The sequence below is a fragment of the Falco cherrug genome, chromosome 3, assembly GCF_023634085.1.
Source record: "Falco cherrug isolate bFalChe1 chromosome 3, bFalChe1.pri, whole genome shotgun sequence".
Classification (NCBI taxonomy): Eukaryota; Metazoa; Chordata; class Aves; order Falconiformes; family Falconidae; genus Falco; species Falco cherrug.
The window spans coordinates 83,451,206-83,477,425 of NC_073699.1; the positions used below are offsets into that span (position 1 = coordinate 83,451,206).

The window sequence follows — 26,220 nt, forward strand, 5'->3', positions numbered from 1 at the left end:
CGACAAATATCTCCAGTACACAACACGGAGCAGTGCTACATAAATATACAAGCCCATACATTGAAAGCACTAGGTGGGCAGTCAGCATTGCCTCTGGGCAAACACACTGTAATGTGCTGTTGCTGAAGCTTGCTTACTCAGCACAAAGCCTGGGAATCTCTACAGCTGCCGTCATAAAGCAGCGTGACTGTCCTGCAAGGACATTTCCCCACAGACTCTTCTCAGTTATTGCAAAAAAGACGACTCAACTGTATGAAGTCAAGATAGTGCTTCAATCTGATATAATCTAATTGTTTTTTTCTAAAGGTTGGAGACAAGGCTACATAGTCCAGACAGCATGGTTTCTGTTTGCAATGAGAAGTCACTTACTAGGGAAAGACAATGCTTCCCCATAGATTGTTCTCCCTTTCCCCCCATTCCAGGGAATTCAGAGACCTTGGTCTCTTTAGACCAAGTCCATACTCACTGCCACACCAGCCGCACGTTGAAGCTGTCTGACAGTGCCAACTGCTCCTGCAGGGGCTGGCTGCAGCTCCGCCATGCAGCACACGCTGACGCTGCACGCCAGAGAACGGCATTCTTGTGGCATGAAAGCAACCACGTGCTGTGTGCCCTGGGAGGTGCCGCAAGGACAGACTGGGGCATTCGGGAGGTCAGAGCTTGCCGGGAATGGGATGGGGCACTCTGGAGGGCAGAAAAGAGCCAAATGGTGCAGCCCCACCTGTACTGCCTCTTGCTAACAGTGCATAAAGCAAATTTCTCCCTGAGTCACACCCAGGTTTTCTCTGGGATAGCAGTAGCTGGGGTGGTCCAAAACAAGTCTGGGAAGTGAGCCAACAAGTAAGCAACACAGATGTCCAAGGGTGTCGTGTGTAAGCTTTTTTCCTGGACCTTTTTCTATTTAGTGGTGTTGTGGCCTGAGTGGGTAAAAGGGTGAGAGGAACTGTACAGGAACTTTCTCTGGGAGAAGCAATGGGAAACAGGAACCTGGGAGTGCTCAGTGAGAGCATCTGAGGCAGTCCTGGCCTCTTCTCGTTTCCTGAGCTTTGGAGCAACAAAGTTTACTTGTGCTCTTTACCCCGTAAAACTCCGCATCCTCTGGAGTAGACTAATATGACTTAATTCATCTAGCTAGTGGGTGCTACTGTTTCCAGAGTGCCCAAAATGACAGGGAATGATCTGTCCTTCTGGAAGTAACAGCAATTAACCTTAAGGATTATAAGGTCCCAAGCCTACTCTGAGCAAAAGCAAGCTGTGATTTCCACCGCCTGTTCCTCTGAGAAGTGATTACTCACGTCTCTGCATTCAGAGACCCAGTCAAAAGTGAAATTAATCCCAGAAATGTGAAAAGAAAGCTAAAATTAGAAGTCTGTCAGATCCAGACACAGACCAGATCATATATATCTACACAAAAAAATAAGACACACACATAGACATGTGCATGTATAATATATTAAAAATCTTAGAAGTCTAGATACTGGTCTAATGCTGAAAGACATCTGCCTGGAGCTTGTTCATTGACCTCACTAGATCAATGAATCACATCCTCATAATACTGTTGGCCTCTAAAGACCCATTTCTTCCAAATATTTGTATTCAGCCAAATACTTAATGGCATTAAATTCCAGGAAAATGCCTTTGAGGTTTTTTTAATAAGGTTCAACCTCCAGCTAGAAATACTCTCCAAAACGGAAGCTTAAAATAACAGAAAGAATTTAAGCTTCAAATGTGCCAGTCTATTTTATTTTCTTTCACCTTACTGACATAATTAATGAAGTCCATTTCCTATTTGCATTTTGCCATCCCTGTGCAATCATTAAGTGTACTACTCGTTTAGCATGTAGGACTCTGCAGCTGTTGGAACATAGTACAGAACTTTAGGACAAATCTTAATCATAGAGTAAAATTTTCCTATAGCATTGAACATCTTGAAAGTAGTATATAACTTGTAGTCATCATAGTTATATTCATCCTCAGGAGTTGAACTGTAAAAACTTAAATCCTGGTATAAAACTGGTGGAAATCACTGTTTATTAAGATACTTTTCCTCCATGTTTCATAATTATCTAGGACACATGCTTAAAATGACAGTCTGTCATAGCATAGCCGGCTACCAGTCTGTTTTGACTACTATTTCTTCTGCAATACCTCACCTCCCCTGTGATTTCTTTTACATTGTTTTCCTTTTGAAAAATTGAAGATTTCATAGGTACGGAATAGCAAGGACTGCAAAATATACTAAAACTGTGCATGCCAGACTTTTTTTCCAATCTTCTCTTATATTGCTGATAGATTTTATAATACAATTCAGTATAATCATAAAAGTGGATGTCCTCATTAGACATTACATTTTACTGATGTACTTTAATAAATTCTGAAATGCAATGATTTCTTTTCTGAAAAATAGTTTTAAAATATGGTATTATGAAATTCCTTGGTTTCTTGCCTGTTGCTTATTTCAAATAGATCTCCTTTATATTCAAGGTAAAGTGCTCTTACATGGCATAATATTTTGCAATTTATTATTTCATTTTGCTGATGCAAATTTGCCAGTGACAAACTTAGTGACAGAAACCATTCTCTCCTCTAATACCTACTGAAGTCCTGGAGAGTCCCATCGGGAGTTCAGTGGATTTTGCATCACCTGTATTCCCTGGATAGACACCTTGCATAGCAGTATACTGGGGGAGAGGTGAGGATCAAAAATACAGTGGACTACTTACCTTAATTCACTCAGAATGTCTAGAGGTTTGAGGTATACGGATCTATCAAAAGATCCAGAAGTTTGGATGGTTACTTAAAAGTCTGAATCCAGAATTCCACACATGCAAGAACAAAAAAACCCAGCTTTCTTTAAGCAGATTTTGCCAGCCAGCAGGTATGGTATGGAAAGAAAACCAAATTATGATGGCTTACCCATTTCTCTCCAAACATTTGGGCTGCGATTTTTTATTTTATTTTATTTTATTTTTTATGTCACTGATCTAGTTTTGCAGGGAGGTAGACAATCAAAGGGCTTTCCCTGAAGACCCAGTCCTCATTTTTTTTTTCTCTTCGTCTTTTTCCCCCATAACAAAAAGGAAACCAGATTTCACTTCCATAATCACCCTCTTGCTCTTTCGCCTTCAAGCTTGGTATGTCTGCTACTGAAATTCTATATCTGCCTCCAGTATTTCTGTCCTCCTCCTTTCTTTGGTGAACGCTGTTCTTCATGTGTTCATGTCCCCTGAAATTAGAAATTTTCTACTGTCCCCTGGCTGAGATACGTTTCAGTTCTTAAGTTCTTGCATTCTCTCTGGCTCACTGTGTATTATAGTTTTCTGCGTTAATGAGGCTGATGAACTTGTCACACCTCCCTGCAGCTGGGTACAGATGATGTCTTTGCAGGGGTGTCTTTCTTCCTCATTCAGCCTCTCCAGTTGGCACCAGACATGAGCAGGCTAAATGAGATATAAAACAACAGGCTCTATCCTCAGTACCCTCCTAGTCTTTTCAGAAATGGATGGTGGACCTTGCCGTTTACCTAGGATAGATAAGAAAAAAAAAAATCCCACCTTTGTGGATACTGCTGCCTGTCTCTACCATTTTAGATGGGTGAGGAAATGCTGTGAAGGTGTTTTCGAATAACGTAGGCTGGCATTGGAGAAAGGTGGTTGAGGAGGCACCTCCACCTCACATCAACTCACTACTCTCCTACTCTGACATTGCCATGTGGGAGATGTACAGCTTTGAAAGGAAAAACACAGCACAACCACTCAAATTTTTCCTCTGGTAGCAGCTCCTGTGAAGAAGCCTAAGGGTGGGTTTCAGAACCAGCAGACATTTCCCTCCCATTTTAGGATACTGGCAAAAAGGATGATATACACAAAAGAATAGAACCAACCTCATGGGTGGCACAACCAAAGGGAAGTAATTATCTTCTTGCAAACTAAGCAACAACTGGTAGCATATGCTTTGCGTATTTTCAGTAGGTTTCTTATCTAAGAGCTAAAGATCAAGCTGCACATCTCAAGAACACACTGGTTTTGAGTTACATTTAGTATTACATAAGAAAAGCTTGCACTAGGTAATTACAAGGCTTTTCATTAAAAAACAGAAAACCAGAAAAAGGATAACCCTGAATTATTATAGCCATTTCCATCAATCTTTAAAATGCAAAAACAAAAGAATAATTTTTGTTCTTAGATCATAATTTCTCTGCACATATATTAGTAGCATAAGTTATAAAAATGTCTGCTAACAAACAATAATAAGAATGGATTCCGAGCTGTGTTAAACCCCACTAAGCAAACCACCTTTGAAAGAATTTTTCTTTTACTGTTGTGAAGACTAAAAGTACCTGGTCTAGATTAAAAACCTTTTTATTACGTAAAATGTTTTTAAGAAAATTATCTCAGAAGAACTACTTTAAGAATATCTAATAACCAAATGCTTAGGGAAGCAAGAGGAAAGTGGTAATATTATGCCTCCCAGCAAAGCAGAACAATCCAAACATTCCTGTACTCTTGTCAGCCAGAAAGGCTTCTAATTTGTATGAGACTTTATTTTATTTTATTTTATTTTATTTTATTCTGTTTTGGGGCTACATCTGATCTAAGATTACATTTTAATCATCTGTTGTCTGCCCACTGATGAAGTGTCTTGACATTTAGAGCAAAGGTTTTAGTTCTTTAACATGTTCCAATAGTATCTATCAATTTGTGTCTAAGGCAAAGAGAAAAACTACGACGCATTTCAAGATAGCTGGAGACTCAAGCAATTCCAAGCAAAGGCATTTGGCAAATTATGAAACCATATGTCCCAGTGTTTCTCTATGTGATGAAACACAAAAGGATTGATTGGAAATTCAATTTTTTATTTAATCTGCTTTTCCTTTTTATTGGCTAAGCAAACAGACATTATAGACTAAGGAAAACTTTCACACTGAAGCATCAGATCAAACATTTACTGATTTAAGGAGGTGAACTGAAAGGAGAAATACTTTTACTATCTGTAAATGTTGAACTACAGAAAAAGTTTCTAAGTCTAACCAGTGAAGGCTTTTCCTTCCCAGTCTGGACCCACTGCAGCTGTGGACTACAAATATAACTATTCATTTTCCTCTGCCCTCTAGAGCAAACGATGAGGAATTCTGCCCCTGCTGCATTTTCCAGATCAACTCCAAAGCAGTCTAATTAGAAGCACGCTATAATAGTCAGCTCTGGATATGAGTTAAACTCGGTGTTACACTGAGAGCTTAAAGAGACTCAAATGGACAGCATGACAGCTGTAAATCAAGGTGTACTTTTTTTCTGAACAAAGGATTTAATTTATTTGCTATCATTTAATAATGTCCAAAGCAGGCTACTAAGGCAGACTATTCTTTTAAGGAAATACCACAAAGGTAATTTTACAATGTAGTAGCAACATACTGCCCTTTACTGACCTGAGCAGTTAGCTGAGGCGCAAGGTCTTGCTGATTGCTCTCATCAGGAGAAGAAATCAATGGAAAAGCTATCTGCTTTAGACATAATCTTCAATATGTGCTGTATTACCTCAAATTGTTTCTTTCAAGCGCAGTACTCTAACATATATTCAGAGAGAAGGAGAAAGGAAAGTAGGTAGCAGAACAACACACCTTAAAGAATAAGTTACTGGTAAGCAGTCTTTCTGCCTTCTTCATTTGTTTGTGAATAGATATATATTCACATGAGTAACTACAGGCATTAGTTTTTTCTCTGTATGGGAAGAGAAGGTCAAAACATGACATCATGAGAGGAAGAGGTGGGTTCTCTGTTTCACATTTTCAGGTTTACTATCCTGCAGCCAGCTGGGCTGTCGGATGGGGAGAGAACTGGTTTGCAGCTGTGAACTCATCTGGGTGATCATGTTCCTCTTGACTGGGAATAGTGACAGTTACAGAGTACTGACAGGGCTAGCAAGAAAGGAGAGGATAACACTGTCAGCTGATAATTTCCTTGTGAGCAACTCAACCTGTAGAACTGCTGAACTATAGTGAATGCTCAGGTCATAGCACCAAGGCAGCCTGGCTCTTCAATGGCATCTCCTCATGGAGATGACCATATGACTGTGGTCAAAACCCTGCTCACTGCATTTGGGTCAGCTGCATTTAATGTTGTCTATAGGAGTACCAGGAAGACAGAAATAGGCTCCATAAGCAAAGCATTGATTTCTTTTTGTAGGAGAGTTCTGAGGTGAAAAAAATTATAACTGGTGATCATATTCTGAACGAAAAGCTGAATATATTACTACTCTTAAAGTTAAAAAGGAATAAGTTCAATAACTACCTCCATATTCTTCTTTCCTTCATGCCTGCTTACACTCTAAAATTGTCCAAAATAGGAAAAACTTTTAGGAAGTGGGCACATATCTGTAACATTTGGCTAACTGTTCTTTCTGCCATTAAAAATTGTCAAAATTCAGGTGAGTCAAATTTCTAATACTGTCAGCAGGTTGTCTAGTGGATGAACAAACAGCATATTCAGAGACCCTGTAAGATGGCTCCGCAATAACTAGCTCCAGCCAACAAGAGGATTTCTGCACTGACAGCGTTGCTGCATTGTCGATCTACCTTTTTGGATCAGTGCTTGCTCAAGATCTTTTTGTTTCACATACCATGGGGTCATTGAACTTTCCTTTTTCCTTTCAGTTATACTCTCACAGTGTATTCTTGTAGCTTACTCTTATACATATCCTGAATAATTCATAGTTTTAACCAAGCTATCCCAGCTCTTCATCACCCCAGATAACTGTTGAGTGCATCAAGAAAAATGATAACACAGAACTGAACATTCACTGACTTCTCCATACTTTACTAAGGTTAAGCACCTAATCAGAATGATGCTTAGTAACATATGCTGAAAATAACAGCTCACTTATTCAGCTGATGTGGATTCCTTCCAGGCCTATCAAACCCACAGCAGAAGGCAGGAGCTGACAATAAATACATGAATCGTTGAATCAGAAGGAATGGGGAACTCAAAGCATATTTAAGTTGATGGCCTATTTGAGATATCTGTGATGTCAGAAGCTGAAATCACAGCATGATAATATGGGATCTCACCCCAGCCACATGGCACATCAGCTGTACTCCCCTCTCATGCTGTGTGTCCCAGCTCCAGTGATTAAAGACCTCCTGATGATTAAGATTAGGAAGAAAGTTTCTTCTGTGATGAAGATTCAGAGCTTCCCATGCAAAGATCCTTCACTGCAGGTTACAGTGAACACCGACAGCAGACTGCCTAAGCATACAGGCATGCCCCTTTGGACTGACTAATGGCACTGAAAAACACTGAATTCACTGAGAAGTGTGCTAGCCACTGATATCAACAATGTATTGCATAGCAATAACACATGGAGCAAGATATCAGCTGTTTTAGAGTACTGACATTGCCCCCAGAGATGATTTGAATTGGTCCAATGTGATTTGCAGAGCAGAAAAATCTAAGTTAGAAAAAACACTGCACCTCTGAGGGAAACATGGATGTAAAAGAAAAACTGACTTTAAATTGGAAACATTCAAGGCACATATGTATGCACATGCACACCTAAACCAAGGTTGAATTACAGTAACTGTCAGCTACTGCTGCTGAACAGGTATTGACTAGGAAGCTTTCAGTCTAGTTGATGCCTTACTTTTCTTGCAGAATTATCTGTGTTACTTTCTCATGGAAAGCAGAAAAATCTTCACTTCCACCTAAGCACTGAAAAACTAATGCAGTTACTTGGGGCTGAGTCACATATGAGCAGGCAAAATGACATAAAAGCAGATGAAACCCCAGCTCAAGCAGATGAACCTACAACTCTTAGCTACCCCAGAAGACACTCTCCCTCCCTTTCACAGAGGTAGCTGGGCTGCTTCCAGCCTTTTATTGGATTTGCTTGAACTGGTTCCAATTACAAAACTCATCTTGTTCTTTCTCCCCAAAGATAAAGGCCACACTTTTCCTGGTAACTTAATTCTAAGCAGTTTTGAGGCAGAAGAATGAGCTCTACCAGAGGATGCATAGGTGCAGATGAAGCTTTAAATGAAGCTTTAAATAGACAAAATGTAAATACAGTGAATCTGATTAATTAGAGCAGTCCTGGGGGGGGTGGGGGGGTGGGGGGGGTGGGGGTGAGATTTTAGCCCTTTGGCATAAAATATATCCATCTAAACTGAAAATTCAGCGTGAAGAATTTTTTTCACTTTGACAGAAGCACCCAGGTGTGGCACAGCAATTAGTTTTGATACCACGGTTGTGTAGACAAAAGGTGCCTGAACAGGGATTTTTATACAATCTTCCTCTAATATTTCTTTTGCATTGCTGTAATTCTGCTAACTTCCATACAGTTTGGTTTTGCTCTGTTAATTAATATTCTAAAGTCAGCTCACCTTCAGAGAAGGTCACAAATTTCTCCAAGCTACCTCTGATGGCTTCTTTGTACAAGGAAAATACACCAATCAAATACACACAATTCAGCATTCAGATTATATGAGAATTAAAACATTAAAAATAAAATCTGTCACTTGCAGCTGTCCTAATGTTCTGAAGCTGGAAGGATTTATATTTGTAATTAATTTCAAACATGAGAATCATTCCATCATAACATGAAACGCTCTGTGAGAATAGTGACTGTTTTGTCATGTAGCACACATTATGAAAATATGTTTTCTTTTCTACTGGGAAAAGCATGGGAAAATTATAATATATATAATTCACATTTTATGTTAAATAATAATTTTCATTTTAGAAGAATCTGCTTCTTTTCTGTAATACATAAAATGGTACCTGGCCTTATTACATCTCAGGAACACCTATCTGTTTACGGCTTCTTCCAGCTGGAAATCCTCATCAGGTGATGAACACCCATGACACAGGAGTGATTGCTGCAACATGATTTTATCATATGTTTTGCAGTCTAGTCCCTATCCTTTGGCCATAATAAGCATCAAAAACATCAGTCTGCCACCTAAGCAGCTTGAAAGCACAACTTTTTCTGCTTCTCAAGTCTGGGACCTGCAGGGAAAGCCAGGAGAATTCAGTCCATTCTACACTGTTAATTTTCTACATTAGGTTTTTTGAAGCGCTCAACAAAAGAATGCTCAAGGCAAGCTATTGATCTCGGCTGACTCAGCTCTGACATCTAAGCACACTGAGAGAGAGTACAGCTCATCCCTATGCCTGCAAACATGATGTACATTTAAGTGCACATCCACAAACGGCAGCTATGTTAATTAAATGCCATAATATTTATACTTGTATAATAATAAAAAATTACTATGCAAAGTAAATTTAAGATGAGATAAACAATACTGTAAAAAAAATTCAAATTCTCAGAATGGAATTTCAAGATGGTGAATATGGAGAGCATGGGTTAAGAAGGAGGGAGTCTCACGGTCCATCAGCACTCACCATTCAGCCACTTGGAGTTGTACTGGGCAGTGCGGAGAGGAGGAAGTGCCCCCAGACTGCGATAAATAGCAGGATCTCTTCCTGGAAAATCCATGGCTGTAGCAGCATATAATTCCCCACTGGAAGTGAGAAGAGCAGTGGAGTTGTGCTGGGGACTGTAAGGACAACGAGCCATGCCACTGATTTGATCATGTATCTCTGTCAAGTTACTTAACTGTAAAAGAGTGAGAAAAAGGGATTAAAATGACCTGAAAATTATCATTTCAGCCAAGCTGCAACAACCTAAGCAAAATCCTATCATAAACACCAGTTATCTGCTTTGGTATTATCCAACAGTAATGAGCTGACCTTTATTTACATCGATCTGAAACTGTGTCATATAAGAAGTTTTACTGTAGTGTTGTCTGATCTCACTTTTGCCCCTTTGGTATGTAAAACGTGCAAGTTAATCGTTAGCCCCCATGACTAAAATGTTTTCTATTAGAAGCGAATCAAAAATTAATTATCTCTTCACAGACTGTTATTATGAAAAAGAAAACCAGATCTGATTGCCAGAATCAGCTAAGGTATTCACCACTGCAAGTCGTCAGACAATAACAGAAATAATCTATTACTCATTTTGTTGGTGTGTTTTAGGGGAGAACCTTACATGAAAAATGAGCTTACAAAAAGGAGCTTTCCTGTTCAGCAGAACTATCTCTCTGATTTAGTAGCCCTAATACTTTCAGCCATAAACCACAGGCTGATGTTAATATGTTATTTGAAAATAAAGGTACAATAGGTTTAAATAAAATAAATGTGCCAAAGAGGGTTTTTTTTGTGATATAGCTATGCTTTGTATTTAAACATCTCTCCCTTCCTGAAATAAATAGCCAGATTAGTCCAAACAGTGACATTTTGATTTTTATTATGACTATTATTGATCCTTAATGGACTCTCTTTCTCTGATACACATAAATTACAGCTAGGTGGGTTGGTTTTTTTTTCAGAAAGAGAATGGCAAATCTTCTCAACCAACATTTCTCATTCTCACCAGTCAGCAGTCAGCAATACAGGTACTCTCATTTTCAGAACTACACATACACAGTAGGCAGCTAGCAAAACTATATTATTTTTTTTTAACAAAACTATATTTAGTTAAACTAATTTAAAAAAAAATTAACAAAACTATAAAAAACATTTTATAACTACACAAGTTGATGCCAACCAAACTTGATAGAGTGGCAGAAGTCTTAGAAATAACTAAGTTCATGAAAATTGGCATATAGGAGGAACTGAGCTGATCATAGCTGTGCTCCCCCCAACAGCTGAAGAAAAGAATTCAAGACGACATCATCAGTTAACTCTCCCCTTTGGCCTGTCACTAGCTGAATCAGCCTTTTACACATCAGCTCAAATATCAATATGCAAATAACATGGACCCAACCACAGCATGCTCTGCCTTTTAATCTGCTGGATCAGAATGGGGACTTGAGTTTTTGGGATGAAACATCTGACTCATACCGTCCGATTGGTGCAGATCGGAGTGAATGCGTTGGTTCCACAGGTGAAGAGATGGTTGCCTCCAACAAGAAGCACTCGAATGTAGTTCTGGCATTCCTCCTGCCATGCAGAAAACAAAGACTATATTCAGTGATACTTCAAAGGATAGAGGAGAGTAGTTATGATTTTCTGTCCATGGTCATGTATTCACACATAAAAAATTAGGTGACCAAGGCTTAAGCATACCTGATGTGTTAGCAAACAAGATATACACAGATTTCCTAATTACAACACATGCATACATCAATCTTTGTGAAATTTCTTAATAGGGTAACAATAAACCTCTTCAGTACTGAAGATTTCTTCTAAGTGTATCTTTCAAAGGTTTAGCTAAACTCTGAAGTGATAGATGCTGACTTAAATAATACACTGCTGCCTCGAGATCAGATGCCATTTTCAAAAACAGATCAGGCCAAGGGAGGAAGTTGTAAGGAAAACAGGAGAAAGAACGGGTTGTCAGTAACATGAGCATGTTGAAACCAGTACGAATAAAAATATTAAAGTATTCAGATGCAGATTTGTCAGTACCAGTTTCACAATTTGCACAATCTGAAGAATCTACATTGCTGTTATTTCATTATCTCAATACATAGATGCTCACCCCTGAGGAAGAGTTTTACCTGTTTTTTACCCCACTAGGATGTGTGAAGGCTTTATGATATTCATTTCTCTCATTTCAGGAGCTAGAAATCACAGCAATTTCTACTGTTTATTCAGACAGAAAGCTTTTTTCTGCAATAATAAAAATCTCCCAGAACTATATGTAGGAAAGTTTTAAACACTCCTCCTGCAAAAATCAATATCCTTATCTGATAAAATGAACAAAATCGATTATATACTTGGAAAAAAGAAAGTTTCCTGGAACTTTCCATTTGAATGCTCTGTAACATTCATTCACAAGATAGTCTCATGTAAAACATGAGATACATGAAAATACATCTAGGCAATTCTAAACAGATATTAAATGGAATCATGTAAGTAAATCCATGCAATAGTAATAGTGCAGAAGTCCCATTATCTGGCCTACAGTTATATTAAATGTATTGCTTGTTTATCTTTAAAATAGACTTTTATCCTGAAAGACAAGAAATATAATCCTGAATAAATTGAACAGGCACAAAATAGACTGCAAAGAAAGATGGGCAAAATATTTTAAAGATTTCTGAGAAAACTCTCAGAATTTATTGTCTATACCTTTCCTCATAAAAAATAAAGTCAAAATAAACCTTGGAGAAATTTCCCTGTAAAACCTCAGAAAAAAACCTACCTCTGTGAAAATACCACTCAAAACCACATTTGCATTAGTTTCTCCTGAAAATGTAGCTTTTAAATGCTTCTGTTTGGGCCTTTAAAGGCAAGTGTCAAACACCTTAGAATTAAGATTCGATTCCCACTGAGTAAAAACACATCTTTATCTTGAACTTAACAAACTTACAGAACTTAATATTCTTTAAACCAAACAGAAACTAACATGCAGCCATATAACAGAGCTGGGTAGTGCAAGCCTTTTAAAAAGTAATTATTTCACTTCTGGACAGATCCCCTGTTGCGAGTTGTTTTAAGTACACAAAAAAAAAAAGAAAAAAAGAAAAAAAAAAAGACCGGAATTCCTTCTTTTTCTTGCTGGAAGAGTGCTTGGGGAGGTTCATAGACTGTAACAGTAATTTATTCTTCTATCCTGCCCTTTGCAGCAAGCCATGGAATGTAAGTGTAGGAAAAATAAGTGGGTTCTGACATTACAACCCATGCAACCTCTCCTCTTCATATTCCAGAGCTCCCTGAAATACTGCCATTGCCAAATTACTTGCATGCTGATCACCCACTCTTTCTGTTCAGAAATAATGTTTATTTTTTTAAACTCTGAAATTCCTGTGATTCACAAGATTCTTCTCTTTAATGTGTCCAATTCCTCTGCCAACTTGATAACAATCCGTATGGCAACAGGGCAAATAAGATATATCAAATTTTTGTTGGGTATATATTACAACAAAATCAAAACTTAAATAATAGCTTTTATAATTGGCTATTTTATTAATATGATGAATCCACAATAATACAAAACACATTTTTAAAAACTAGTCATGAATAAAACAATCACCACCCAAAAACACATAGAAAAAGGACTCCATTATTTAGTCTTTTGATCAGAGTAACTTCTCACTCTGAAAAGCTCAATTTTCAGGTGCCCAAAAAAGATATGTGTTGTAGAAGTGGCAATAGTGAAGCCAAAGGACTTCAAAGAACTTTTTAGTTCAGAGGGTGGTGGTAGGTTTGGTGGCCATCTTTTATGTAGTCTTATTCTCCAGTTTATCTTGACCTCTATGCCATATACCTTCCCAGACTCTTATAAAAATACCTCTGAAAGAAAGAAATTAATTTACCCAGTACTTTCCACTTCTACACCAGTATACCTGAAACAAAATTCAACTATTAGAAAGAATTCAACACCCAAGCAGGCTAGGTTGCTACTTAAGTTTAAGACCAACTTGACAGTTCAAGAACAATCTGGCTGCATATGGTTATCCATTTCCAGCAATGTTTCTTGTACAGGCTAACATTTTAAACACATCTGTGTTTAATTTTTTAATACTTTTATTGAAGGTTCAGATGCTAACACACACAGCCATTAGAATCTTAAATAAGCAAGGAATAAGAAACTTTTCTTCAATTGTATTATTTTTTAATCTCTCTTTGGTTTATTGCATTTTTGCTGTGTGCACTTATATTTTTCCTTCCTAACAGTCCCTACCACAAGTGGCAGTATGAGTGGCCAAATTTATTCTCTTAACCCTGTGTGGTGTTTTAGACTTCTAAATACGCATGCTGGCCACAAGGACATAATTTTGTCTGGCTCACTCTTGGAGCCACTAGGTTTTTTAAGCAACAGATTACATTGGTGGATAAATGCCTGAAGTCTCAGTAACAAACATCAGCATTCAAAAGTCAAGCACACATTACACTGTCAAATGTGACAGATGTCCCTATCTATTTTCCCCTTCAGCTCTTTTCCCTCATTGGCTCCTAAAGCATAAACCTCAGAACAACTACTACTGTTTACAGCTAGAGGCAAAAATTCTGTGCAGCTTCTTTCTCAAGAACAAAACAAAACCAAAAAAAAGTTGTGTTTAACTGACCATTATCTCAAAACTACTAGAGTTGCTTCAGGGTTCAAAGCTAGTTTCTGGTTTCAGGGCACTCCATCAGCAAACTGACTTTCAGTTTTGCTGCCTGAGGTCCTTGCCCCCATGCTGCTCTGTGGTTAGCAGAGCTTCAAGAGAAACCAGGATGTGAATGAATAACTTATCCACAGCCATCCTTGTAAACCTCATCTCTCCTTCGCCGCAGCCTGGGCTGGCCTTGTCTCCAGTCTTTCCTGTCCCTTCCCTACAGTCACATATGTCAGCCTTGAAATCTGAAATCACCCTGAGAAATGTCACAGAAATGCAGCCTCCAGCAACTCTCCAATTTGGGCTGGATCTATTTATACAGGAAAAACGAAGCAAGCAGTTTTTCTGGTGACAGTAACCGGAATTGTGTCTCCCAGGAGACTTCCTGTGAAGAGGGACAATTCACCGTAGCGCTGGAGTGAGTTCCTCCTGGTCTGATAATTCTCAGTTTTTCCAAAGGAAGGCTTTCATGGTTTGACTAGGAAAAGGAGCATGCCACCTATCAGGTGCTTTCCTCATCTGCAAGTCTTCCTTATGCACAGAGCATGGTGACCTTGTTTTAGACTTGGACATAAGGCAATAAATGACAAACATCATTAGGCTGTCCTTTCTCTGGCCATAAATCTACCCTTTGATTTTAACCTCGATCAATTAATGAAAGCAAAAGAGGCATGAAAAGTTCAAAAAGACAGTTGTCATTCAATCTGTGTAGGTTGCCTCAGTCAATCACTCTGCGTTCTGCAGCAACTCCCACGTGAAACTTTCAGGCCACAAAGTCTGCACGCACAAAAAAAAAAAAGCCAAAAAAAAAACCCAACCAAAAAAAACACCCACACCTCTGTGGTAACAATAAGAAAAGAACTATTTCCTCCCAGGATTACCTTCCGATATAATGAAATATAAGGATTGGACTTCTCTTCTAGATTGTGAATGAGGAATAAGGCTATGGATACATATGAAACACTAAATCTTTACCTAACTAGTAACACTAATAAGTAACAATCTCAGAGGCCATTATTAGTTTTACAGTCACAGCACAACTTCCAATCACCAGCTGCTTCAAAAGTGTGTGATGAGCATGAATAAAAATCTGCACATACATACTACACTAAGGTCCATTCTTAAATGCATTTCATCAGTGTTGAGTATTTCTACTAGCAAAATTATTTAATAGCAACATATGCTTCTGCGCTGTTGAATTGGATGTGGATTTTACACCATGAACAGTATTGTCAGTGTAATATTCAAAAGTACTATAGTCTCAAATTCACCATTACTTTCATCCATCATGTTACACCACAATCACTGCACTGTGACTTTCAGACAAGCTGAATGTTATTCTCACAGTTCTAAACTTGGAAAATCACTGCAAAACAAAGGCATAAACGCTTAGTTACACATTGCATTCCTATCAGTATAGTTTCTACTGTATGTGCACCTTGATCAATGAAATCTGTCATATTCTGTTGTCACTTGAGCATACCCTATTACTTCAGAGTAGTGACATCTGAAAGCTAAGGATGAAGGCTTGAGAGATATATTACCTGAAGAAGCATAAAACTTCTAGGGATAAATAACAACTTAGAAAATTAAACATTTGCTTAAAATATGAGGTCCCAAAAGTTAGTTCTTACCTCTCCACAAACTGACAAGATTCTAGTAAGCGTTTTGATCTATAATCTATTTCTGCCATTAAAGCCTTCACACATAACTTGAGTCACCAGAATTTGTCTACTCAAATCAGAAATCTTTAAGTAAAATCTTACCCATTTCTTTTATCTAACTATTAATAAAATATATATATATATATATATATATATATATATAATTCTATATACCAAGCAAATCCTGCACTTCAATGGCTAGTGATCAGTAACTCCTAAATACTCGTTTTCACACACTGGGATGGAAAGAAAGGGAATGGAGGACAAAGAAGACCATTCTTAATGCCTTTTCCCAGTACAGTGAACACATTTCTACAGTGGAAGATGTTCCTCCATAAAGACAATCATCATCTATGTACAAAGCTTTATATTCACTACACTTGCTTCCCCCCCGCCCCCAAGTAATTCTGTCTTTTTCTCTCCTTGTGGTTTAACGTGGGCCTGCTTCTGAGGTAAGGATATTCTTCCTCTTTAATTTCAAACAGAAATGGATAAGCCAATGGTACATTGCAAATTTATTTTCCAAAACAGTAAAAATGCTGGAAATGAACTGTTCAGTGGGAGAATTTTAAAAGTCAGTGATTAGACAACTATGCAGAAGAGACTCCTCCTCTACTAGATGTATAAGCTTTTGGAATATATTTTTGAAGGTTGGAGATTTTTTATTTATATTTGTACATCAGTAATGTATGCTGACACATCTGACATGTTCTACTGAATGTGGGTCCTGAAAGCAAGTGTGCTTTTATGCAGTTGTTGCTGTTGATGGGTTTTCCCTTTAACTCTATTAACTTTAATCATTAAACATTATAATATTTACAAACATAAGTTGCATGCATTTCTAACTGCTTTAATAATTAATTTGATAACTAGCTTCAGCTTAGGACAACCACAAAAGAACACTGCATCGATAGAGGTTCCATCTCAGCATGACACTTGCCTGTGCTGAATAAAAGAAAGTGTAGTTGACCAGATAAGAAATTAGTTCTGAATACTAAAAATATATCAAGTCCCATGTCTAAAAAGTTAGTAAATTTCATAGTATTTTCTGTATAGTACTGTAGATATGAAATATAAAAGTTCCTAAAATCACATCTAATACACAGGGAAATAAATTGAGGATTTTACAAAGTAATTACACAGTTATTTAGGACTTACAGAACTGAAAATGAAATGAGAATACAGTCCATTACATATGACATGTTGTAGAGTCAAAACAGCAAATTGTTGGAAACTAAAGTTCTTGACCATTTCAGGAAAGAATGACTTGACTGGAACTCTCGCCCCACACTCTCTATATTATTTTTTTATTCCTTTGCTTACACATCAGTTTCAGACTCCTTTCCTACAACCCTCTTCAGAAAGGGAGACAGTAAAAATGCAAAAGGTAGAGATTTATACACTGAATTATACCTGCTATTAACATATACATTTTCTTTAAGCAGAACACTTGTCTCGTGCTTACCTTTGATTTACCTTTACTGTAACAGGCTCTTTTAGTAGCTTCATCACATTGCCATTCCACTGCCTGCAACCAACAGGAGTTAGTTAGAAATGCGGGGAACACAGAAATACAAACCTCAGAGCTATCTAAGCCCATGCTTGAGATATGTGCTTCAGGCATACTGATGATTAGCTGTGGGTGATTCTATCCATAACTGCCTTATATGCTTTATCTCTTTAGGAATGTAGTTTTGCTCTTGATGGTTTTTCAATGTCTTAATCCAAAATCAAGCTGACAGTCCTCGTGATTAACTGTATCTACCACTACAGCAAAAATAACCACAGTCAGATTTGATGCTGCTTAGCCACTTTTTTATGAGTCTTATTAAAGTAAGTGGTCAGGAACACAAAGAAAGCCTGAACTTTTCTCCCCAGCAGATCTGGGCTGCATCACAACCGTATCTGAGGTCAGCTCTGCTGAGAGACCTTGAACCATGGGAAAGTGTGCCCTGTTGTGTTTTTTGCAATATTTATCTCAAGCATCAAATGGAGATTTTAGTTTCTCGAGGTATGACTGCATCACTAAACATCCGTTCAGAGAAAGAAACAGGCAGACACAAGACAACAGTGAAATGGAGCACTGCAAAGCAGAAACAATTTATCCCCATTTTTGAGCTGTCTCTCTGCTTCAACCAATTTATGCCAGGACTGTAATGCCTAGTCTGCATTACTACAGTTTCACTGCATGATTTAATTCCAATTATTTCCATATTAAACATTCAACAGCTATGACTTACGAACTTTATTGTTCAGTGGAGCAGGTCATGTGCTCGGTGTTTATGTGCCAGCACATGTACATATTGGAATGCCTGTATATGCTGTGTAGTTAAAGTGCATTTTAAATCATTCTGCATTCTTTCACCTCGACAGTGCACATCCACATATTCTTTAGGTAAAAATGCCACAAAGCACTTCACGTTTTATCCGGATGAATTGAGATTTCAAAACTAACTACTATTGCTTAACTATTGAAACCACAGCTTTTTCATTTTTATTTACCAGGAAATAAAGAAAGACAGTTCATTCAGATTTAATATAGGTAATCTTTTGTACCTGTCTTTAATGGAGACTATATTAATAGCAAGCAGACTCTATAATTAATAAAAATAATAGGGTGAAAGCCCATTTAAACTAAGGGGGAAAATGTCTTCAGAGTATACTATGTAGTACTCTTTGATTTGTGTTTCAAGTCCAAGTATAAGCTTTTTCATTTCAGGAAAAAAAGACTTAGGAAAACTAATGTCATTACTTCTCTTCCTCCACCCCAAACCTTCCTATTTATAGCATTTACTTTTGAAGACGAACGATTACAGCATTATTAGGGAATATACTGAAAACTTCTGGAAGAACCCACTTGTGAATGACCCTAGCGTTTATAGCAAACTGTATCTAGCAGCAGGAAAGTTATCTCATACCGACTTAGATAAAAAAGCAACTGTGTGTCAGACAAAAAAGCAGCAATTACTTAACTCTATTGATTCTGTAATGCAAAAAGCAATTTATGTCCATAGTGAAGATCACAGTACAAAAGACTGCTTTTGGATGACCAACATAAGTTCCTAAGCAACCATTAGGACACACTGAATCTATATGTTGTATGGCACTACATAAAAGTATCTAATAGTGAATATATCACCTATAAACAATACAAAAAATTTCAAATGCCTGGAGAAATGCAAGAGTTACCAGTAGGAGGTCAGAGGAGAAAGACAGTGGAGTACAGGTGACTAAAGGGAAGGTCTGAAGGGAAGTTTTTGCCAAAACTGAACTGAGAAGAACATTCAACCATGAACAGCAGGAAGAAAGAAGACAGAAAGATGTCATTAAAGGTCAATGTTTATTAGTGAATCAATTTTGAGTAACAAAATACCAAACTTTGAATTGGCTCTAAGTCCATAGTAAAAGAGTAATTTGAAGGAGAAGGATATGAAATGCAAAAATTACAAAATGTCGCAATTCAAGCAAATTAAGTACATTTCTTAGGTGCTGAAAGTTTTGGAAAAGAAAATCAACAGACTTTGGAGATGGGAAATTTAGAAGCCAAAAGTGGGAGTTCTTCAAGATTTCCATAAAATCTGAGAAAAGCATACATAAGATCTCGCCAGCAGATCATGCTTGAAGAATCTGGGGACTCCAAGCACATAATAATGCAAGTAAAATTTAGGACAAGCCAAGCAAAAGCTTCATTAATCTTGATGATCATGACAGACCACTGGGACTGCCTCTCCCCCTCTGCTCCCCTGTTCTCTGCCAAGTGATTGCAGAGACCCAGCCTATACACTGTTTCAGAAAAAAGGTAAGAGGTGAAGAAAACCAGTCATCACTACATTAGCAAAGCCAGGTATCATCCCTGGAGGCATGGACTCCTTAAGGAGCTTGCTAACTGCCACACTTCTAAGAAGGAATCAAACAGTAAAAAACATGGCAATATAGATATATAGCTCTTGATGGACCCTGTACCAGTGGCACACCCAGTATTAATTTAGCTCAGAAGTGGTGTGTTGGAAACAATCACAGACTGTCAGCTTTTAGTCAAACGTTCTTTTAGATGGGATGAATGTCTTAGCTGAAGATCTCTCATATCTTAAATATTAATAATTTTGCCACACATCATAAAACCACTAATACCATTATTAGCGTAACTGAAAATAAACTTTCTTTTCTCTCTTTGAGAATGCATAGGTTTAAATAAAGATATTAAATATTAATACATTATGTAATATTTCTGGACACCATAGTTAACAGTACGTACAAGAATCCAAATGAACTACTGTAACTATGTATTAATAAATTAGTTTGCGAGCTAACCAAATAGCAAACTCCCTGGGAAAACCCTGTCCACAACAACATATGCCAAAGGAGTAATATTGTCTGGACAAGAAATAAATGCAGACACACTGGTGACAAAGCTAAGTGCCATCTTTGAAATCAAGTGTATTTATAGTCCTATAACCCTGGGGTCCACTGCTGGAGGAGGTGATAACAAAGCACCCTGCAAATGAAGTACATTACAAACACATCTGAAGAGAGCTGAGTAGTTCAAACTGTTGTACCCTGGTCCCTAAGGTTCCTGCAGAGTTCAGTAACACATACATATGTCCTGTTGCTGACTAAATAAATGAAAACAGCGGGTATGGACAACATTTCTATATATAGCTATTTTTTTTTCTTCTAATCTTGAAGAAATTTGGGGGAGTTTCCCACAAAGTGAAAATGCGGATATTCAACACAGCCTACTTATACAGGGGGAGATAGGAGGAAAATTCCTCAAGTTAAATGTCATTTCAGTGTGGAAAAAAGAGAAGAAAAATGTGTCCTGAATCTTCAGCACACAAAGACAAAACAAAATTTCCCAAGAGAATACTAACAATGTGGGTTTTGTCAGTAGAATATTAAGATTGTAAAGTTTTAATTCTGAAAGACCAGATGGACACATACAGATTGCGTTGTTTTAGAAGGCAAGCACAAACCCATGTTTACTTAAAGATGTTACTGTTATCTACTGCTTCTGTTAACTTGTCATATTCTCCTGCTTGATACCGTTTGCTAATACTTCCATGAAGTTCAGATAAGCAGTGAAAATATGACATGCATACCATGATGGATATTTGATCCACTACGAAGGCCTACACAGCTAGATTTTATGCTGTTAGGATCTTTTCTTTCCTACATCTCTGAATAAGAAGTTCCAATTTTCACATGGCACAATACAACCCTCAGCAGTCTGTGCATTGGTTTTAATTAATATTATAATTCTGCTTAAGCTGGGAACAAAATTCATTGAACCAAATTATAGACACTCATGTTTCTTTGCTCTGGGGAAAGAGGAAACAGGGATTTGAATATTAGTGCTAGAGAAAATAAGGACAGGTAGTACATCAGCTACTGCTATGCATCTCCACAACGAATGTAGCTGCATTGGTTAAGAAGGAGGGTTTAAGGCAGCACATCAGTCTGCTTCTGAGCAAGCTGACATTATTTACAGCAGCATGGCTTTTACAATTCCTGCTATCAATATGGTCTTTCAAGGACCTCTATAAATTTAAAGCCTTGTCTTAGTTGTTTCTAATTTCCCAATCCCCAGCATAAATACATTCTAGTAGACATAAATAAACCTTAATTACATAAGTCACCAGTAAAGCACTGCAAAATATATGCAGTGAGATTTTTAGTCCTGTGAAAGTCAGTGTGGCCAACTCTAAAGACTGAACTTGACAGGTACAAATTGAACTTGACCCAGTGTACTCTGATGAGGAAGTCACTGTTCGCTTTTGAATACATACCATTTTCTTCAATACAAAAAAAACCTCACAATCCACCAAGCTCCACACAGGTTTGACATAAAATCAGACTGAACAGAAACATCACTTCAGTGCACACAACTCTAAGTTTGAACTCACATTTCAAACTGATGGCAGGCATCTTTTTGTAAAAGCTGAATTGTAAATAATTATAACAATGTTGTAAACATTACATTGTTGATGTTTGTACAGTGTTTCAAAGACTTCAGATGAAATCGCTCCTGGCATTTTCAAGGGGTAGTGGGAGGAGAGAAATTCCAGCCACAGAAGAAACAAATTCCAAGTCAAGTTATAGAATGAAACTATTATCTTCCAAATGAAGAAAAATATACATAGAGCACCCACCTATTTTAAGTTAAAATTTACAGTATTAAAATTAATCATATTCTTTTGAACAAAAAATGTATTTCAGTACCTTCTCTGTTTGAATGGATGAATTATAAGAGTCTTGCTTAAAAGTTAAACTATTGTACCTTCAGCAAACAAATTAAATAAATGCAGAGAAATTAGCTCCAATGGAAACCAAAAGAAAATCCACAATCTAAACTGATTTATCCAAATACCTTAGAAAAACACTAAAAGAAAATCATGAAAGGTGTAGAAGCAGTTAATAATGTTCACATGTCACTCCCATTTAAGAAGTAACTGTCAAGGCGTTCTCTTCATGCCCAACATGCAGTGGCAAACTAAGTCCCCAGGCAAGACATCTGGAGGTCCCTTCCAATCTAAATTATTCTATGATTTTTTTTAAAAAATTACAAAATACAGAAGGAAAAATAATAACCAAAACACTAAGTAGTTTACTTTAATATACCTCCTTTCTACAATTATAACTTCAATTAGTAAATGCAGACAGGAAATTTGAAATTTGAACACAGTCAAGAAAGGGCTGGTCTATTAGAATGTGTTAAGTGAGGTATGTATTAGTTGTACTTACAGGTCAACAAAAACCACTTGGCTTTCACCTGCAGTGGAAGCTGCACACGTAACCAAGTACAATCAGATCTCCTGGAAGAACTATGCTGCTATAGCATAACATATATATGATATACTCATAACATATGCATGTAGACAGGTATGTATTCATATGTATTTCTATATATGAACCTCTTTAAAGTATAGAAACAGAATGTACTATTACATTTCATAGAGAAAGAAGTTAATTAGTCAAGAACCAAAAAATGAACAGAACAGTATTCCAGACAGATGGTCCTGCACTTCTTAGGCAGATGGCTCTGCTAATTAGATACTGGCAAAAATAACATTAAAGAAGATGGTTTAATTACACAATGCCAAAAATTAACAACTACATGATATTTCCTTTTTTCTTTTTCATTATCTGCTTGATTTCATCTCTTATATCATGTATTTAAACAATAGTCTGGGGAGTTGGGGTATAATGGCAATAACCATAATAATATATGTCTGCAAACATGAGTAATATTGCCTTATTGTTCGCATCAGCCCAGCAATGGAATGGCTTCAAAATGTTGTGACTTGTTTGGCGAGGGTGTCTTGCAGCCTGTCTAATTAGCTCTCAGTGAACATGTATGCTGGAGTCCAAAAGCTGAGTTTAAAGAGGCCATAAAGAAAGTGTCAGAATCATAAACACAAAGAATGTAGCCAAAGAGAAGTATACCAGCAAGACATTAGCAGCAAATTAGCAGCCACAGAGTTAGTGGTGGTTTCAATGGTTACCAGAAATTTTAAGGCGTGCTTCGGTATAATGACATCCTTCCTTCCAGCAAATATGTAAAGCCACTTAAGAAAGATTTATGCCTCTCTATACTTCACAGGAACCCTTTTCCTTGCTTTCCACAGAGTCGTGACCCCTTGTCCTTGCAGCCATTATTGCTGGACCTGCTTAGCTTGCCAATGGGCTCCTGACAAACAGTCAACTTCAGAGAATGATCATTCTCTGGGGGAAAACCCACAGTAAAATATTAAAAAGGGGCTTCCCTTTAACATAGCTTTCGCTTTTAGTTCACCTAAAAGGAAAAGCTGGTTTCTGGGGGCTAAAGGCAACCTGGTTAGGCTTTCATATGAAGTAATAGCCAGCACTTCATACAAGAAGTCCAACACCGTATGGACAACTTTACTATTTGGCTACAGTCACTGCAGTCTCTTGCCACCAATTACCACATGTAACAGCCAGTTCTCCTGGGAATAACATTATGTGTGTTTTCATTTGTTCAGAACCAGCTTTTACTGTTCATCCACATTTAGAAAATTACAGTTTCTTATAAAGTAAGCAGTGTGAAATATATGAAAATAAACATCAAATCATGCTTGAATTTTCCAGGGTTTGGAATTCAATAAGAACTAAGACCCCCTGATGGATATATAATTTCAATCTTAAACCAAGTAATATATGAAGTTTTATATGGCTTCAAGGAGGTGATGTCAACTTAATTTTATTTCAAATACACTGGTCTGAAGTATATAAAAAAAAACTGAGGAGAGAAGTACATACTCTGCCAAAGCACAAAGCAGCCAAAGTTTTAGCTAGCTTATTTTATTGACTATGCATAGAAATAGTTGTTGAATTTTTTTTTTAAAAAAAAAAAAGTTAATATTATAGAAGAATTTAGACTTATTAAGACTTTCACAAGCCCTCATTGTTGGGCTATTGTATTGACTTTAATGATACAAGTCTGCCCAAGACTGAACTTTCACAACTGCCACCTACCTATCCACCTGTGCATTGCCCTCTGTCTCCTCCAAAGACTTCTAAATGTAACAAAACACCCATTTGGTTTATTTATAACAGAGACAGGTTTACAGAGGGAAATGCAGTTCCAAACCTGGAAGTTAACAATCCAAAACTTGAGTGTGTTCAGAACTAGGGCTTTTAGTCCTGCTCCCAGAGTTATTAAACAAACAAACAAACAAACAAGCAACAAAAAAAAAAAACATTGCACCGTGACTTTCAAAGTTTTGAATGTTCCAATCTGGTGTTTTGAAGCTTTTCCAGCTTTTATGGACATTTAAAAACTGAATGCAGAATTGTGCTGAAGGGGTAAAACAACAAAATGTTCTTGCATTACAAAACTTGGCAGCCATTCAGCAGGTAGGAATGAGATTTCATAACATAGTTTTAATGCACATTCTGAAATTATACTACATATAGTAAATTTAATGTATTGAATAAATTAGATGTGAATCCTTTAAGCTTTAACATCTGTGTTAACATACTGAGTTTTAAAGTGTTTCCTGCTTTTTGGCAAATAAGATTGATTTTAGTATGCTCCAAGACCTTTTGAAAGTAACATTTCATTTATTTTTTTTTACAAATAGTGTTTTAAAGTTTTAGGTGCTGATGAGAAATGTCAGGATTCTCTTTATTTCAAGGAAGTGAAAGATATTTCAATGTAATTTCATACCTCTCACCCTCCTAGGTTAAATAACAGACTAAGTGGAAAAAAGTCCCCTGGCACTGGAGTGCCACAAAATGTTCGTTTGGACCTTAAGCAGGCGCAAGTAGAAGTTTATTTTCCTGTACACCTGCTCATTGATGCTAAGAAACATGGAAATGGGAAAGAGGAGGCAGCACCGAAATGTGGGCCATCTTGTGCCATGCTAACTTGCTGTTCAAGACAGCCGTGATGGTGTAGGATGTGGGATTAAAGAATTAGCCCAGAAATCAGCCCTCCCTTACCTTCCAGCCACAGTCAGTCAAGGAAGGTATGACACTTCAGCAGACTTTGTGGCAAATCAAGACTTTCCTCCTGGAAGAATTTCTGAGAGGCACAGCCAACACACTATATCTTGCCCCTGGGATGTCAAAGACAGCTATAGTATAGCTTCCAGATATGAGCTCACAAAACTAGATGATTCTGAGAGATACGGTGGAGGATGCAATTTATAAAACCTTCTAAGTTATACTGAATAACAGAGACTAAAAAAAAAAAATCTTAGCATTCCTATAGGTACGTGTATAATTTTGTACATATTGTCCCATTAGGAACAGCATAACAATTTTATTATCTTATTATCATTTCCCTTGGTCTTTTTTACTTATTTATTCAAATAGTTTTGCCATTAGGCTTTAGGGATGGCAGCTTTGATTCTGTTAGTAGTAATTCCCATCTATAGTTCTAGAGAAAACACTACAGTGACATTACAATAGTAACAATATTTTGAAAAGTGAGCCTAAAAATGGCATCTTATAAGACAGCAAAAAGACAAAATTTGTTGAAGGAACTCTAACATACATATTTCCCCATTAAACATGCAACTAAATCAAGGTATGAAGATTTTAGAGAGATGAAATCAGAGAGAAAGTAGAATGATAATGACAGAAGAAATGTTAGAACCACCAATTTATGCAGCTTGTCCACTGAAAAGATGGTGAAGAAATAAATGGTTCAACAGCAAAGAGACACAAACATGAGATATTTTACATTCTTCTAGTTAAATTAATTGACCAGAAAGGTGATTTTGGAAAATCAACATTGAGGTTTTTTCTTTCCATTTAAGGATAACACATAGATACGTAAGACATATAGAAAGTGGATGGGACAAAATGGAAAAAAGTAAGAAAAACACCACCAAATTTCCCAAGAGATGGCAACAGGACTGAGGGCAGCTTGACTGACAGTTCACTCAGGGAAAGAAGAAACAAAGTAATTTCTGGTTTGGTTATGCT

The 26,220-nt window shown here is 37.2% G+C and overlaps 1 protein-coding gene across 5 annotated transcripts in view; it reads right to left on the reverse strand.

Moving 5' to 3' along the window:
• Nucleotides 1–26,220, reverse strand: part of SEMA5A (semaphorin 5A) — a 350,426-nt gene that overhangs the window by 141,473 nt on the left and 182,733 nt on the right. For all 5 annotated transcript variants that reach the window (XM_027798610.2, XM_055705236.1, XM_055705237.1 and 2 more), the window contains exons 6-8: nt 17,234–17,296; nt 10,899–10,997; nt 9,396–9,609 (exon numbers count right to left, since the gene is read on the reverse strand). In XM_027798610.2, the coding sequence (XP_027654411.1) occupies nt 9,396–9,609; nt 10,899–10,997; nt 17,234–17,296 (376 nt within the window). The remainder of the gene's footprint in view (nt 1–9,395; nt 9,610–10,898; nt 10,998–17,233; nt 17,297–26,220) is intronic.